General features: G+C 39.1%; 1 protein-coding gene across 1 annotated transcript in view; it reads right to left on the minus strand.

Moving 5' to 3' along the window:
* Nucleotides 1-7,157: 7,157 nt before the first annotated feature.
* The window catches only part of LOC120883240 (multidrug resistance-associated protein 4-like), a 114,067-nt gene continuing 102,631 nt past the window's right edge, over nucleotides 7,158-18,593 (minus strand). The window contains exons 27-31 of the mRNA XM_040267269.1: nucleotides 18,251-18,340; nucleotides 14,795-14,967; nucleotides 14,260-14,365; nucleotides 10,535-10,669; nucleotides 7,158-7,796 (exon numbers count right to left, since the gene is read on the minus strand). Of these exons, the coding sequence (XP_040123203.1) occupies nucleotides 7,776-7,796; nucleotides 10,535-10,669; nucleotides 14,260-14,365; nucleotides 14,795-14,967; nucleotides 18,251-18,340 (525 nt within the window). The 3' untranslated portion in view covers nucleotides 7,158-7,775. The remainder of the gene's footprint in view (nucleotides 7,797-10,534; nucleotides 10,670-14,259; nucleotides 14,366-14,794; nucleotides 14,968-18,250; nucleotides 18,341-18,593) is intronic.

Raw genomic sequence — 18,593 nt, forward strand, 5'->3', positions numbered from 1 at the left:
CAGTATTCTTGGCTGGAGTATCCCATGGACAGAGGAGCCTGGCGGGCTACAATCCATGGGGTCACAAAGGGTCGGACATGATTGAAACGACTTCACACACACAGAGTGTTAATGCAGGTGGTCCTGCCCAGGAGTCCTATGGTCCTGAAACCGACAGGTCCCTAAGCTGGGAGGAAGCTTACAGGTGGAAAATGGCTTGGAAAAGGTGAAACTTTTAACTAAAGTCATCCATCCAGTAGCTGGAACTACTAACTAGGTGGACTTTAATCACATTGGGTGATGATTAGATCTTTTGTTACTGGACCCTAACTCATTCATCTTTCCAAAATTCTATTTCCTTTTATCACAGGACAGCTGGCAGGATGTCCCAGGGACCTCTCCTTTGCTTTTTGATCATGGTGATTCCAGTGTGTATAGCTACATTTGTTGGCCCTTAAGGAAAAAGAGGCAAGAAGGAATATGGGTGAGATTAATGTAAATAATAATAAAGTGGCCAGACATCTCCTTAAGGCAGGGCAAGGAACTCATTTCTGTTTTATTTGTGGATTTTCAATAATGCGTGTGTATACAAATGGGAAGGAGAGGATTTCTCATTGATTTTGGTAGATACCCGTTTCCAGTTTTCCTGCAGGAGGGGAAGGAGCTAGTACCTCTCATCTCACACCTGAAGGCACTGAAGCAGAGAGGCTGAGTAAATTGCCCACATCACACAGCTAGTAAGTGGTGGAGTGGGAACACAAACCAGGCCATCTGTCTCCCCAGCCTGTGCTATCCCGTATGCAAATGCTGTACCGAGCTCCTTCTATTGGGACACTTGTTTTTAAGTGCAGGGAGAAGGTGATTCTAAACACACCTTTGGTCTTGTTGGCAGGAGTCTTTCAAGGGAAGTTCTTCAAGCTCCTGCTGTTGGAGATGATGCATGTGAAACATCTAGGTAATCAAGCTTTAGGGTAGTGGCTCTCAGAGTCTGCCCTGGTGGCTCAGAGGTTAAAGCCTCTGCCTGCAATGTGGGAGACCTGGGTTCAATCCCTGGGTCCAGAAGACCCCCTGGAGAAGGAAATGGCAACCCACTCCAGTATTCTTGCCTAGAATCCCATGGACAGAGGAGCCAGGTGGGCTATAGTCCATAGGGTCGCAAAGAGTCGGACACGACTGAGCGACTTCACTTTCACTTTCTCAGAGTCTGGCTCTCAGACCTGCAGCATCCTCATCAGCTGGGAGCTTGTTAGAAATGCCGATCCCCTCGTGCTCCTTCTAGACCAGTTCTGTAAAGTTAGAAACTCTGGGGATGGGGTTAAACAAGCTCCAGGAGATTCTGATGGAAGGTGGAGGCCAGCTTCTGCTTTAAGCCGCTCCTCCCATTGGCATTGTTCGTTCAATGTTAACTTTCAAAAGGGGTCCAGACTTTATGAAGTTAGTTGTTGCCATCTGTATGTGAAGTCTGAGGTAGCTGAGTGATTTCTTTGTGTACCTCACTTGCTGAGCCAGGAAAGTGAGAATGAGTCCAGCAAGGAAGTGGCGCCCAGAGACTCACAGAGAAAAACTGTTTTTTCACCTATTCTTTGGGTATTTGCTTCTTCCCAAATTTCATCTGCTTTTGAAACTTGTAAATGATGCCAGTAACTAGCTTACTGACTTTTATACAAATGACCTTGAAATGGAAAGTGGGGTTTGGCTGCTCACCTCTCAAAAGCCAATAATGAAGCAAAATTGGTGGAAAGGAAAGTTTACTTTATTTTGGATGCTGTCACAGGGTATGGGGGAGGGCAGATGCCAGCCCAAAGTCTCACTCCCTATCCCTGCGCCCCAACAATCAGTGGGCAAGAACTTTTTTAGACCAATGGCAGGGGCTCCATGGAGAAACAGCACAGTCAGCTCTGATAGTCATCTTGAAATTGGTCACTGGCAGTCTGACTAGTATCATCTTGATTGTTTTAGATACAGCTAATCTTTGGGTCCAGGGTTGATTTCTTCCCATTTCCTTGAGGCAGTTCTCAGAATTGTAGCAGCTTATATCATAGCTCGGAGAAAGCAATGGCAACTCACTCCAGTATTCTTGCCTGGAAAATCCCATGGGTGGAGGAGCCTGGTAGGCTGTAGTCCATGGGGTCACGAAGAGTCGGACATTTACTGAGCAACTTTACTTTCACTTTTCACTTTCATGCATTGGAGAAGGAAATGGCAACCCACTCCAGTGTTCTTGCCTGGAGAATCCCAGGGACAGGGGAACATGGTGGGCTGCTGTCTGTGGGGTCGCAAAGAGTCGGACATGACTGAAGTGACTTAGCAGCATAACATAGCTACAGTCTGGCCATAGTATAGTTAACTTCTTCTACCTGGCCAGGGTTTTAGTATCTGCAAGACAGCTCACAGGATATGGTTTCGAAAAGGAGGAACTAAGGGACCTTGAATTTGCTTATTAACTAAACTAATGTTTTGTCCTGTTTGACTGTTTTCCTTTGCTTATGTGTTTTCTCACTTTGATTAAACTTATGGGCACCTCATGCGAAGAGTTGACTCATTGGAAAAGACTCTGCTGGGAGGGATTGGGGGCAGGAGGAGAAGGGGACAACAGAGGATGAGATGGCTGGATGGCATCACTGACTCGATGAACGTGAATCTGAGTGAACTCCGGGAGTTGGTATTGGACAGGGAGGCCTGGCGTGCTGCAATTCATGGGGTCGCAGAGTTGGACATGACTGAGTGACTGAACTGAACTGATCTTTTGGCTAAAGTTTTACTATAGGCAAAAGGCCATTGGAGGACCTGGGGGGAAGACACATAGCGTCCTACTCCATTTCAACATCATTGGGGTTTCAGTGTTTTCACAGTTCAGTTTGGACTTCAGGTCTAAGAGGAATCATACCTTATCGCCAGTGGTGATTATAAATTTTAGAAAAGAATAAATATTTTTCTATCTCTGTAAGAAATTTAAAACTATAGCAGAAGAAAGGAATAAGGATTTCTATTAGCCAAATATACTTGCTGATATTTTGGTTGTTTCCTAGTCTTTCCACTAGAAATCTTTATGCACACCTGCACACAACCACATTCTTTTCTATAAAACCTGACAGTTTTGAATCCTGAATCTTAGTTTTCTGTGGTTTACATTGGGCATTAAATAGTCTTTGAAACATGGTACTGTAATTTGTGCACCCTTTCATTTTTGTTTAACAGTTTATTTCTGATTATGATATGATGTGATATGATGTGATATGATATGAAGCCATGCTTCTGGTACACTGTTCCTTTATCTATATTCCCAGAACTAGGATAATGGTGAAAGGCCACATTGTTTTCCATAGGGTTTGGAATTTGCCCCCTTAATAACTGTTTGTGTGCTTATTTCACTGTCAACTTTGAGTTCCTGAACTACATTTTTTTTCTCAGTCTAAAGTTGAAAATAATGTCAAACAGTTTTTGAATTTATTTGACTCAGAGAGATGGAACTTTTTGTTCCATCTATTTTTGGCATTGCCTTTCTTTGGGATAGGAAAGAAAACTGACCTTTTCCAGTCTGGTGGCCACTGCTGAGTTTTCCAAATTTGCTGGCATATTGAGTGCAGCACTTTCACAGCATCATCTTTCAGGATTTGAAATAGCTGAACTGGAATTCCATCATCTCCACTAGATTTGCTCTTAGTGATGCTTCCTAAGGCCCACTTGACTTCACATTCAAGGATGTCTGGTTCTAGGTGAGTGATCACAACATTGTGATTATCTCAATTGCGAAGATATTTTTTGTATAATTCTTCTTTGTATTCTTGCCACCTCTTCTTAATATCTTCTGCTTCTGTTAGGTCCCTACCATTTCTGTCCTTTACTGTGCCCATCTTTGCATGAAATGTTCCCTTGGTATCTCTAATTTTCTTGAAGATATCTCTAGTTTTCCCATTCTGTTGTTTTCCGCTACTTCTTTGCATTGATCACTGAGGAAGGCTTTCTTATCTCTCCTTGATATTCTTGGGAACTCTGCATTCAACAATTGTCCATCTAGTCAAAGCTATGGTTTTTCCAGTAGTTATGTATGGATGTGAGAATGGGACTATAAAGAAAGCTGAGTGCTGAAGAAATGATGCTTTAGAACTGTGGTGTTGAAGACTCTTGAGAGTCACTTGGACTGCAAGGAGACCCAACCAGTCCATCTTAAAGGAAATCAGTCCTGAATATTCATTGGAAAGACTGGTGCTGAAGCTGAAACTTCAATACTTTGGCCACCTGATGCGAAGAACTGACCCATTTGAAAAGACCCTGATGCTGGGAAAGACTGAAGGCAGAAGGAAAAGGGGATGACAGAGGATGAGAGGGTTGGATGGCAATACCGACTCAATGGACATGAGTTTGGGTTAACTCCAGGAGTTGGGGATGGACAGGGAGGCCTGGCGTGCTGCAGTCCACGGGCTCACAAAGAGTTGGACCTGACTGAGCAACTGAACTGAACTTTCCATCTATTTGTTTTTCAGTTGTCTGTTAATGGATTTTTTCCTATGAGGCATTTATAGTTTTTAAATAACTTGCAATAGTGTTTATAATACTTTGCCAGATTTTCATTTGTTTTGTGATTTAGTTGAAGTTTTACATTATATTTCATTAATTATATTGAGCCTCTTTTTCTCCTGTTGCTTTTGTAATGTCTTTATTACAATCCTGGCATCATCTAAAATTCTATAAATGTTTTATTTTAGTTCTTTTACCCTTCCTTTGCTAACAACAAAGGCAGCTAGAATTTCATTTAGTATTCAGTATAAGATAGGCTCCATTATTTTCCCCCCAAACTGTCCCCTTTCCCGTCATGGTTTATTGAATAATTATACTCCTCAGTTCTGAACCAAAGTGCCCCTCCTTTTTTTCCTAAGCAAGCAGCTTATGAACAGCTTCCTTTATCTAATTAGTGTCCTGCACCTTTGCAGTCTTCCAGTAACATCCCCACATTTTCGCATATTCCTTAAGTGACAGCTGTGTTGCAGCTGCATGGAGCTCCTTCTGACCCGAGTCTATGACCAGGTCTCCCTCCCACTCTCTGTGTGACTCTCTCCCTGTATATCCTGATACCCAGTTGTGACAAACTTCATGTGTATAAAAAGGATGATTTTTTATTTAATGAATGGGGAAACTATTCTTGAACATGTTTTGCTTCTGCCTTGGACACACAGCCTGGAGTAGAGTGTGCATTTGACAAGCCCCTTTCCTCCCCTGGCGGCTCAGATGGTAAAGAATCTCCCTGCAGTGTAGAAGACCTGGGCTTGATCCCTGGGTCAGGAAGATCCCCCAGAGAAGGAAATGGAAGATGTAATTAAAAAGTGAATAGGGTACAGTTCCAAGTCTCTAGAAGCCCATGGTTTTAAGACCTGCAGACTCCAGTCAGGGCAGGCTATGTAAATTACGGGACACAGTGCAAAATGGAAAAAGGAGGGCCCCTTGTTTAAAAATTATCTCAAGATGATGAAAACAGGACACTAACCAAGTGGTTCAGTTTAATGAATGAGAGGTGGCTAGAGTATAACAGAAATATGAGTTACCTAGGATGAGGATTGACCTTAAGGTGGCTACAACTGAGCTGACCCAGTGGATAGCTCCCCTGCATGGACCTTGGCTTTTTTAGACCAGGGGGCATTAAGGAGAATTACTTCCTCATTTTGACTTATCTGTAAGTTACCAAGAGTTTCCCCACAGCACACGCTTATCACCTGCCTCTGGAATTGTGGCACATGCTGTGGGGGGACATGGAGACACACTGTCCTCACTTCCCTTCAAGGACTTGTTGTTCAGCTGCTGGAAGTGCTGCCAGTGGACGGTCTTCAGTCACCAGTTTTCTGAAGGCAGCCTCTATGCAATGTCCTGTGCAGGTAGAGGTATAAAGCCCTGGCCAGTGGACATGTCAGGATAACCCTGAAGGGCCATCTTCACTCCAGAGCCCCAACAGGGTCAGGTAAGGTTGCCTGGCCAGTATTCCAGCTTGACTTTTTCCCTCTATTCTTATCCCATTTCTTCCCTCTTCATTCCACAAGTGTGGAATGCCAGGGGCACCCCTAATACATATCCCAACACTTAGCAGCATCCACGTCTGCATCCCAGAGAAACAACCTGCACGAGGTATCAAAAAACATTCCAGTACTTGGGGAGGATTTTTATTTGAACCTTATTGTTTATATATATAACATTTTTAAATTGCCAAATAAAAGGGTGGAAACAAGTATTTGTGAATGTGGTTACCTTTGGTTTAAAACCCTCAATCTAAAGTTGTCTGACCAAAATGAAAGTTATATATTAATAATGAAAGAAAACTATCATGTTGAATCATATGAAAGTACCATTTTATAGGTTAAAAAAAGGCTGAATGTTAGCAGTTACATACACATAGTTCAATGTAACAAAAACTCCACTAGCATTTAAATTTAGAGAACTTTACACTTATTAATAACTCATGGATAAAATATGCAATTAATCAAATTAGAAATCAGAAACTACATAATACTATGGTTATTGATCAGTGCCAAGTACCAAAACTTGTAGGTTGCAGCTAAAGTGGGACTTGGGGCGGGGGGGAAGGCTCTATGTAATTATAAAAAGAAGTAAGTTAAAAATTAATGTTTCCAATTTAAGAAATTAGAGGGAAAAATGTAGAGGGAAAGAAAGAATAATATGAACTAGAAAACAAAAACACCAGAGATTCAATCAAGCCAAAAAAAATTGATTCTTTGAAAATAGGAAAAGTCATGTAAGACTATTCATAAAAAGACTCAAAGAAAATTAAAAAGCATTAAACCACAATTATAGATGCTGCAGAAATCAAACATATAAGATATTGTGAATAACCTTATGCTAATCAAGCTTAAAATTCACAGAAACAGATTCACTCCTAAAGAAATGAAACTTAACCAAAATTGACTCTAGAAATAAACTGAATAGTACTAAAATAATTACCAGAAATTAACCAGACATTGATGGTTACACAGCATACTGAATATGATTAGTGCCACTGTAATTGTATCTTTAAAAACAGTTGTGTGGCAAATTGTTATATATATTTTATGATAAAAAATGTAAAAAATCCTCAATCTAGAAAATAATTGATTATACATATTTTCTTATTTACCAAATCACCTAGAAGGGCTCATATTTTCAAAAAGTATATTTTCTCTTCCTTTTAAAAAATGTCCTTCTATATTTTTTTTTTCTGGAGGAAGGATGCCCTGCTCTCATATAATGTCACTTAAACTAATCTATATTTTTTGTTTTTCCCATTTTCTCTGAACTGTTTTAACCAGAGGTCTTTGAGTAGGATGATGGAGCCCAGTTCTGTTAAAATAAGTGGTGAGACAAAAAGGCAACTTCACATAGTCAAGTAAATAGAATCCTAATATAATTGGACAGCAGTATATAATTTTAGGAGAAGCAAAAATCATCTGTGATGACTTCAATTTGTACCTTCGAGAATGAGCTTTGGCTCTGGAGTCTCTCAAGGCACAAAACCTGGTATACAGCTTTTACTGGTGGCCTGCATCTCTGATTTGGATAAGAAAAAATAGTATTATATACAAATAAAAATCCTTTTGCAAGAGCTTAAAATCAAATTAAGATTTTGTATCTGTAAATATTTGTTGCTGGTATAAGGAATATATAATACAGCTCATGCAGTGCAAAAACTATTGGATAAATGCCTTCAGGATAGATGTGACCTTATAGTAGAATTGCAATGCTGACTCCGAAATTAAGTCTGAGGACTGTCCATTGAAAGCCTTTATAGTCACCTGGTCACTGTGAGTGCTATCTGGCTATCTTCTTTTGTAGTGCGCCTGAGGAGAAAAAAGACAAAAACAACATCTTTAGAAGTTTTAAAGTCCTCCTCTCTCAGGCAGTGTATTTCTAGGCTTCCCCAGTGGTCTAGTGGTAAGAATTCACCTGCCAAAGCAAAGAGACACAAGTTCGATCCCTGGTCCAGGAAGATCCTGCATGCTGTGAAACAGCTGGGTTCATGCACCACAACTGCTGAGGCTGTGTGCCGCAACTACTGAAACCCGAGCGCCCTGGGACCGGTGCTCTGCACCAAGAGAGGCCACCGCAACGAGAACCCCGAGCACCCTGAGGAAGCCCATAGCCCACACTTGCCACAACTAGAAAATGCATGCACACAGCAACAAAGACACAGTGCAGCCAAAAATAAGTAAACAAAATTTTAAAAGTTGACAGTCTGAAAGCTTGTTCTCTTAAGAGGATTGACCACATGCAGAAATAATGTCAAGAAGATACTCTACTGGGGTGGAAATCAGGATAAGTATTTCGTTATGCCTTTCCATAGCGGTGACCTGAGCCAGTGGCAGGCCTGAAATCCAACACTGATGTTCTGCCACGCTGTGAACCTGAGTGATGGTCCAGCCTTGGCTACCATGTGACAGAAGGAGCAGTGTTCTCAGACTCTACACAGAATGCAGTATCTAGGGCAGCCCTCAGCCTCCCCCAGTAATTGCCCCTCTGTGATCCCTGGACCAGGCGACCTTGGGTGAGCCCTGGACCCAATCTCCTCATCTATGATATGGATAAAAATGAACCATCATGAGATTAAATCAAATCATACATGTGAGAACAATGTACAATAAATTATAAAGAACAACACAAATTTAACTTACCATTAATATTGTTAGAGTAGGTGCAGGGTTACTAGACCAGGAATACAAGATTTCTAGTTCTATGACCTATGTTTACTTCTGCATGTGTGTTACACTTGATTTAAAACATTCATTGAAAGAAAAGATTTTTAATTTTGTATCTTTTGCAAACTTAGCTTAACACCAGTTATATATTAGTACATAGGGCCATCTTCCTTCTAAGGGGTCTTAGTTTCCTCACCTGTAAAATGAGGGTGTTGAATCCTATTATCTTATATGGAGCTAACTAAAATTCTGTGATCAATTTCCCATTACTCAATGTCTTGATAATATACAGTAGTAACAGTTTTTAAATGAAGTCTTTGACACATAGGTGGGGACACTTTCTTTGATGTGAAATACCTAAGCTCAAAAGACCAAAAGGGTCTGAGAGGTTCCTGGCTGTTCTTTTTTTTTTTTTTTTTTCCTGGCTGTTCTGTGACTAGGTTATACAGAGAATCACAAATGACTATCAAATGTTCAGAAGTAAGGTTTGACTGGGAGACACACTAGAGTGGTTGAAAGCACTCTGATTTTCAGGCATAAAAATAAATATAAGGCTCCAAGTGCAGCTACTCCATATCTGTATACAATATAAGTACTTTGAAAAGTTCCGAATACAGACTCTCATCCCTGAACCTACATTTGAATGACTCTGTCAACTATTCACCCAGTTCTGTGACCCTGTGCAATTTCCTATCCTTGTGGAAGGTACAGCTTTTCATTTCTTCATTCTGAGGAGGAAGAATGTGATGAAACAGGGACAGATGGAACTTAGGCTATATTTTAGATAAACTTTTCACAAAGAAGTACTTACATACTGGGACATGTTTTCTTTAAGCGATATTTTAAATATTACACAAGTAATTTTATTCTACATACAAGTGAAAATCTGGGAAATGCGGAAAAGTATAAAAAAGGAAATATGACCTATGATTTATTGTCCAGAGATAAAGTTTCATTGGGAAGCTTCATTCCACCCTGAGCCATGGATCTCAAAGGGCAAGAACACCAGACCTTCCCTCCCTCCACCAACCCCACTCCCACCTTGTTCCGAAAAGAATTACAGGAAGCTACATGACCCTGGCTAAGTCCCTTAACCGAACCTCAGTTGCCACATCTGTAGGGCCTGACCATTGTTAGGAAGATGCCACGTGACCTGTTATCCACTGAGAACCCTTCTCACCCTCTGTGCACTGCTTAGTACTTCACACACATCATCTCTGAGAAAGCGCTTTGTAAACCTTCAAGCACCATTCTGACTATGGAGTTAGTTATTGTGAGTTCTTGATTTGTCCTGATGACTATTTCATCTTCTAGTAGGTAGAGGAAGCATGGGGGGTAACTGGACCTAAGTCTAAACAACAGAGAATTAGGGAGAAAGGGACAGTATCAGGTAGGTAGTTTCTTTACAGATTAGAAAACAGAAGAGACCTACACTTTTCCCTGGTAGATCTTCTTAGACCCAAAATATTCCAAAAAAATTTTCCTTACACTCTAAAATTTACTGGATGTCCCTTGATAGCACTTGTATCAAGGGACAAATGTTCTGAGCACCAATCAGAATGAAATATAAAGGTTCTGCAAGATGAGAGTATTCTGTGCTCCATGAGAATCAGAATCCAGAGTCCAAGCATGTGGGAAGTCCAATCTGCCATCTCTCACTTATACACATGAGTGAGCATACATCGTGACCCCACCTTACCACTGCTGCATATTCTCAGCAGATCTGCCTTCCACTTGCCACCTGTTGTTAAGACCCAGTCATGAAGCTTAGTTTCTGGAAGCTTCCAGTTGAAAAGGGCACAAAGTGTTTGTTACCAGACCCCTAGTGTTAAGAGTGAACCCTGGAGATGAACTTTAATTACAACTCTCTGCAGCAGGCTCACCTGTTTTGCTTTTTCAATGACAGCAGCAGCCTCGGTCTCACCCAGATTTTGTACCATCTTGTAAAACAGACTGTTTTTATTGTGCACCAAAACTTGTGGCTTATCATATTCTCCCAGTTTCCCTGAATCCAAGACCTGTTAATCAGCAGAAAAAAATAAAACCCATAGTATACAGTGTTTTGCAATAAAGTATTATAACTCAGACACTATTTTGTAAAGGGACAGGAGGAGAAGAATAGAGAAAATTTATTTGGGTGGTAGACCTGGCTGGTGTTTTGATGGTTTGATTGCCTTGTTCTACTAGGTAGACAAAGGCCTAACCTGACCTTTTTTTATAACATTATAGGAAAGAAAGAAAAATGAAAGTTTTCAGCAGTGTGAAATATTTTAAATTCTGCCAAGGGGATTTGGGGTAGTTATCATTAGTCTTTTAGCTTAAATTCTGAGCTTTGAAGGCTATTTATACAGATACACAGAGTTGGGAAATTTCCTGGTTCAAGAAAATCAAACTCAATTTATCTAAAAAGCAGGTTAATGTCAGACAAACCAGATGGCAGTGACCTGACAGCAAATTAATTGTCAAGTTATTTTGATAGAATCTGAACAAGATTTGGGAAAAAAGTAAATGTCTCCAGAATTTCAAAGGGTTGTGAACTAAACAAGTGCTTGTAGTATCACTAAACAGAGGATGTTGCAACCATCAAGCCACCACAACTCCGGGAGTTGGTGATGGACAGGGAGGCCTGGCATGCTGCAAATTCTGGGGTCGCAAAGAGTCAGACACGACTGAGCGACTGAACTGAACTAAAGAGGGGCAGAATACCTTGTCTGAGAGGTTAAGATGCTTCTTCAGCTTAACTTTGTAGTTTATTACTCTCAGAGTGAAAGACTGGCAAAAGGAGCTGCTACAGAGCAGCATTAGCAGAATTGCACTGTACAGAAGAAATCTCTAGAAATGCAATTTTTTCTCTGAATAAGGCAAAAGAAGCAAGTAAGAAATTGAGCTTCAAATTCTAATCCTCACAGCCTACACATTACCCAGGTGGATAGCCCAATCTGAACTGCAGAGGAGTTGAATCTGTTTTCACAAATTATCTTTCTTTGCTCCTTTTTTCTTTCTTTCTTCAGGGGCCTGTTGTTTGGCCCTTTTGTGCACACTGATTTTCCCCTAGCTGAAAATTAAAAGGGAGAGGAAGGGGCTTTTAACTCTGCCTTTCTACTTATTAGTGACTTTGTGTAATGGTTTAACAGTAGAAAAAAGAGTCTGAAACCACTGGCTTAAATGACATAGCTATAAAAATACTTCTGATCTTAGGTGGTACTTAGTTATTCATTTAGGTCATATTTAGAGTGACTGTATCTTAAGAGAATACACTGAAACTCTAAACAGGAAGCAGGTTGTTTTTTCCATATCTAGGTATCACAGTTAATTCCATCCCAGGGCATCTAATGGGAAATACTGTCTCATAAAGGCCATTTTCCAGTTAATTTTTTGTTTACTCCTGTGAATCATTGCTAAGGATGGCTTTCTCAAAAGAGTTCAAGAATAATTGAATCTGTCACATCCACATAGTAATTTAAATGTTCTATAATATGCTGTGTCACTTTAGATGACCCAAATTGTGTAGTTTTACTTAAACATAGCACAATAAAACATAACTACTCTTCTTGATGTTGAAGAAGAAAAAATGCAGTTTTAAAACACAGGTCTCTATCACCTGTGGTCAATTAATCTAAGAAAGGGTAGACAAGGGCAGGGGTGGCAGGGAGATTCAAGAGAGAGGGTATATATTTACACCTATGGCCAATTCATGTTGATGTATGGCAGAACTGAAACCAGTATTGTAAAGCAATTATCCTTCTATTAAAATAAATATATATTTATATATAATATATATGTTATACATAATATATATATTATATATATAACGGAGGAGACAGTCGCTTCAGCAAGTGGTGCTGGAAAAGCTGGACAGCTACATGAGAATCAATAAAATTAGAATAATCCCACACATCATATACAAAAATAAACTCAAAATGGTTTAAAGACCTAATATAAGACATGACACCATAAAACTCCGAGAAGAGAAATATGCAAGACATTCTCAGACATAAATTGTAGCAATGCTTTCTTAGATCAATGTCTCAAGGCAAAAGAAATAGAAGCAAAAATAAACAAATTGGACCTAATCAAACTTAGAAACTTTCTCACAGCAACAGAAATCATCAACAAAATGAAAAGGCAACCTACAGACTGGGAAAAAATATTTGCAAATGATGCTATCAACAAGGGGTTAACAAAAAGGCAAGAGGTTAATATCTACAGACAATTCACACAACTCAATTTTCCTTTGAGGGATGATTTTCTTATTTTATAAACCCACATCCTAACATTTATAAGCCAGCAGGGAAAGAACAAAGAGAGAAGATGAAAATGAGACAGAGGAATAGAAGGAAGGAAGGAAGGAAATAAAGCTAAGGAAGGAAATTACTAGATTATTAAATTACTAAGGAAGAAAGAACCAATCAAACCTGGAAGATAGTAGATGGACATCCAGAAACAAAAACTTGGAGCCTGCTGTGTATGCAGCCCAGATCTACTGTGTAAGAAACCTCCTGGTTGTTTATCTGCAGTATCTCAGCCCCCATCCACTTTTCTTTTTCTTTTTCTGTGATGCAGTGGCTGGGTTTCTGCAAATCACGTTTCAGAGTACCCTTGACCTGCTGGCCCTTTGTTAGGTTCTGCCAGTAGCTGGCACTCGAGGGAGACTGAAAGTAGGAGTTGGAGCCAATGGTCTACCTGGTTTCTGTACCTCCTGCAGCATCGCCTCAGCAGTGAGATGTGACTCCCGCTCCCAACTTCTGTTAGCACATGGAGAACCAGCCCCATCCTGCTTCCTCACAAATATGACCAGCACTTGAGCAGAGACCTCTCCTTGGAGGTCTGAGCACTGACTCTTTAGAGCTTCTCCTCTGAGTTCTTAGGTCTGGAGATCTCTCCTAGGACATGATAGCTGCTTCCTAAAATTATTACCCTAGTGATTCATTTTTCTAGCCCTTTGATTACTATGTAGCAAATTTCCTGTATTAAATCATTTCTGTTGAAATACTTTGTTTTTCTTATTAGGCCCTTTCTTCTCATGGACTCACCTTTGACAGCAACAGCTGTGAAATCCTGCAACCTTAGCCAACAACTTCCCTCCAGTCTAAATGAAACGCTAATTTTTTGATTAAGGGAATACAAAAATGCTGAAGCATTTGTGACTCAGCCAAAATGATGGTGTTCTACCTCTCTGAAATATGAAGCCATAACTTGGATTTGGCATATTTTCAGGGTTGGACATCTTTAAAAAAAATGACAATTTAATAAGCTTTTAACTCATTATTGACCAGAGATGCATTGATACATCTTTTGTTACCTGAATGTTACTGACCAGAGATGTTTCAATATTCACTTACGTAACAAATCACCAGCCACGGTGTTAGTTTTTGCAAAAATCCCCTGGTCAATAATGTGTTAATATAAAAATAAGAAATTACTGGTTATATTATTTAATAGCACATTCTGAAAGTACAGTTAAGTACTTGAGTTACTGTCAGGAATGAGAGGAGAAACCGAGAAAATTAAATTACCAGAGGTTCCTGTCAAATTTTAAAAGGAAGGGTAAGTTGAAGGACTGAGCATAAATGGAAACACCTGAGACTCTGCAGGTGCGGGGTCTTACCATTATCCTGTCGCTGTCAACAGCAATCTTCAATCTGTTTGTGATGGTTACCACAGTGCACTGAACAAATGTCCCATGGGTTATTTTTTGTATTAACTCATCAGTTCTAGAATTAAAGAAGTGAATTTCGTTCAGTACTGACTGGGAAAGTTGACTTAAGACTTTGAAATATCATATGATATTTTTATAATGTTTTTTAAATGGACACTTTAAGGCATAACCTTGTTCCTAAAAACATAAAAGCTCTTAGAAATTTACTGTTTTTCATAAAACAATGGGAAATAGTCTTCTATCAAAATCACTTGAAAGTATCAGGAGCTGGATTTAGAAATCTAGCTTCTCAGGATGCCTCAAAATAACATTAACACCATATAACATGTCTTGGTTTCTTCTTTTGTTTTCTTGAATTAATATTAACAAGAGATACCTTTAAGGCAATGAGAGTTCTTAGAAATTTTCCTTAGCATCGCTAAAAGATTTCCATTTACCACACTTGTATCTTGGATACCAGGTTTTATAGATCTCAGCTCATTACCTTGGATCCACATTTGATGTGGCTTCATCCATAATCAGTATCTTATTTTTTCTGAGAAGAGCCCTGGCAAGGCACAACAGTTGTCTCTGTCCAGCACTCAAGTTTGATCCTGATTCTGCTAATTCAGTATCCATTTTACCAGGAAGACCTTGGATGGTTTCTTTAAGTTGTACCTGTGGATACAGAAAGAACGTTTTCCTAAACAAACTGCTACTGAATAGATAAGCCTCCTGGGCTTCCCTCATGACTCAGCTGGTAAAGAGCCCACTTGCAATGTGGCAGACCTGGGTATGGTCCCTGGTGGGAAGATCTCCTGGAGAAGGGAAAGGCTACCCACTCCAGTACTCTGACCTGGAGAATTCTGTGGACTGTATAGTCCATGGGGTCACAAAGAGTCAGACATGACTAAGCAACTTCCACTTTCACTTAGACATTAGGGCTCTGAAGTCCTCACGACTTCTTATGTGCAGGTACAGCCACGTAATGCAGAGAGCTATTACCAATTGGCGTTCACTGAGAAAGATGCTAGAGTCTAGTCAGGACAGAAAGATTTCAGTGTCCCCTACATGTTGTGGAACCTTCTTACTTCTCAGAAAGGCTGGTGTGGGCTGGAAGGAGACAGGGAAATGCAATCAACAGATGGGTAAGAGGTTTTACTACAGCAGGACTGGCAGTAAATGAAGTCAAGGGAGAGCCCATTCACTTTAATACAAGGCCCAGGAAATGGACATGTGAGCTGTCCCACAGCAAAGGCTGAACCATGTGATTCCTAATGCACACACTGCTGATGCCCAGATTTCTATATCTTGGTTTCCTGTGTGATGAGACATACTTGCATCCTAACAGAGACACTATCAATGTTGAACATTTAACTGCATGCTTCCAGTTTGGACATAACAGACCATATTCTTAATTGCATATGTCCTAGTATCTAAGCTGTACTCTTTTAGCCTTTGAGTGATAAAGTGCTCATTCATGTGATAAAGTCACTACTCATGTTATGTCTGTAGAGCTGCCCTTGCTTTTTAAATGCCCCAATTGGCACTAATTTCTGATAAGCTTTCTTCAGTTGACCATCAGCTGGCTATTATTCAGCATATGAAAAATGTATTTTTGGCATATTCTGAAAAATAACCAAGATGAATTGGGCTCATTCTTAAGACCGTCTTCTTTTTGAATGTCCATATCTGCCAAGAGTGAAGGAGGACATAGGTTAAGAGAATTTTTTCTTTTAATGGAAGTTCTTAAGAAAACATATTGGTGCCCTCCCACTCATTTGTAGGTCAACTCTATGAGTTTGGGTTTGCAGGTTTCATTTAGAATCATTTAAAAACCAATGACTTGGGTTTTTAGTTCACTTGAAAATTGACCTTACTGCTTTAGTGACAACACTAAGAGTAAGGAATTATCCCATCATTCTGTTCCTTTAGAATTATTTCTTTATGACATTTGTATGTTTTTCAATGAAAGATATGGTAGTTTTTCTTTGAAAAAGTCATAAAGAAACAATTCCTAGAGAAACAAAGTGATGGAATGATTTCTCGCTCTAAGACATATCAACAAAGTAACAGGGTCAATTCCAGAAGTAATACATGGAAACTAATTGCTTCACTTTGTGAAATGAACTCCTGTTTATTTCTTTTCACAGAAAGCTCCAAATGTAGTTTAAACAAAGGTAGATCTTAGTGTCATCTACCATTTCCACCACCTCAACATTTTCAGAATTGTGAGGCTACTAAATTTTGCCTGGTACAGATAAATTAAGTTGGGCCAAGTACTAAGGTAGCTTTTGACAGTATTTGTCTCCCAATTAATGTTTCCTTTCTGTCCATGGGAAAATGTGTTCTAAAATTCTGGAGTAATTTTAGTACCTGAGAACCTGTGAAGACAGATCTTCAGCTGGGGAACAAATAGAAAAATAATTTGCCAGTACTTCCAGTTTTTTGTTTGTTTTTTTTTTAAGATAGCATGCTATCACCATTAAATATACCCTGTGCTTCAAAATCAGTGGATCATCCTATCTATCTTTGATCATTAAGTATACCCCTCACTTCTTCTCTTCTAGAATTTCACTGTAGAAAGATTCACAAATTTAAATGAAATCAGGAGTCCACAACTTCTCAAGTAGAAGGTGTAGCAGTCAGCCTGATTTAGGAAAATAAAATCCCCATGTTGTTGGAAAGAAGGGTGAGTGTGTAAAGACTGGGTGCTGAAATCCTTCAGAAATCAGAATTACTGGCAGGAAATCATCAGGCCTCCAAATCTGCTTGCTCACAGTCAAAGCTCATCTGTATATTACAGATTTCAGAGCTATCCTTGGAAGAATGACACTAAATGACAAACGCATCAATTCAAAACAACATGAACAACTGGTCATTTGGATTTGTGTAAAAAAACAATCTGTTTTTTAAAGAAATAAGCCACACTTCTCTAAAATGAAGAGGTCAATCAAATATTTAATACCTATTTATCAAGGGTTACCTTTTAAAAGCAAAAGATTAAGCTAGGTCCTATGAAAAATTGGAAAGTCTGACTGTATTTTAGAAGTCTAAATACAGTTTCTGCCATCAATTTGCAAAACTAGGGCCAATACACAAAATAATTTATATTAAAGTATACAAATCAACAGCAAATTAACAAGTCAAAATCCTCTGCATGCAAGGGTGAGGAAATTCACAGAAGTGGGCCAAAAGGACATATAATACAAATAACAGAAAATTCTCTAGAAATGAACATATCCATTAAAAAACTTAGCAAATCGCCAGGGTCTCTTACCTACATTCATGCTGCAGCATTAAAAGAACCTGATTGTCAATAAGTAACTATCACATTCCAATTATATAACTTACCTTTATAGATACTTCATTCTGAAACTTCATAGCATTTTATTAGTATGATCTCATTTATCTTTCAGTTAATAATGAAAAACTACCTAGTTGCCTCCACTTAGTTGATATTCCTTAAGACCAGAGGAGTAAAGTGAATATTGCAAGGTAATTAAGGTAAATAATTCACTTGGTCACTTAGTAGAATTTGAACCCATAATTATAAATTCTAGTTTAGCGTTCTATTTTAAGACAAGAAAATGTATCTAGTTACTTTGGGTATTACAGGAAAAGCTAAAATAAAAGCATATGGCATTATCTTGTTGCTTTCCATCACTATTATATACATATTTTAATTTACTCATGTACCCATCTCATCCGTGTTCTCCTAGCAGGTAAACAAAGTCAGTTAAATGAATAAACTCTCCTTAATTACCTGAAAGTGAAAGTTTCCCAGTTGAGTAGGACTCTTTGTGATCCTATGGACTATACAGTCCATGGAATTCTCCAAGCCAGAATACTGGAGTGGGTAGCCTTTCCCTTCTCCAGAGGATCTTCCCAACTCTGAACTACTATAAATGTACATAATCATATACTGATGCTAACAAGTTAATTTCATTACAAAAATTACCTCTTCTAAGGCATTCCATAGATCCTCCTCCTTATGCTCATTAAAGGGATCCAGATTTTTCTTCATTGTTCCAATGAATAAAACTGGTTCCTAAATATCCCAAAACAGGAAATGTTATTATTGTAGCTGCTTTCATCTTGCTTGTATGCTTACAGAACAGAATTAAAGTGCCAAAAAATATCCCCTCACAATTCACTATAATCATTAATAATAAGGCTGCAAATGCTTGTTTATAAAATAGCATCTCTAAATTAACCTCCCACTGTAGAAAGTATGCTCCAAAATATCTCTGGACCATTGGACACTAACAAAAGAAAATGTTGAAAATTGTCACCTTAAGAAG

The sequence above is a fragment of the Oryx dammah genome, unplaced genomic scaffold, assembly GCF_014754425.2.
Source record: "Oryx dammah isolate SB20612 unplaced genomic scaffold, SCBI_Odam_1.1 HiC_scaffold_24, whole genome shotgun sequence".
Taxonomy (NCBI): Eukaryota; Metazoa; Chordata; class Mammalia; order Artiodactyla; family Bovidae; genus Oryx; species Oryx dammah.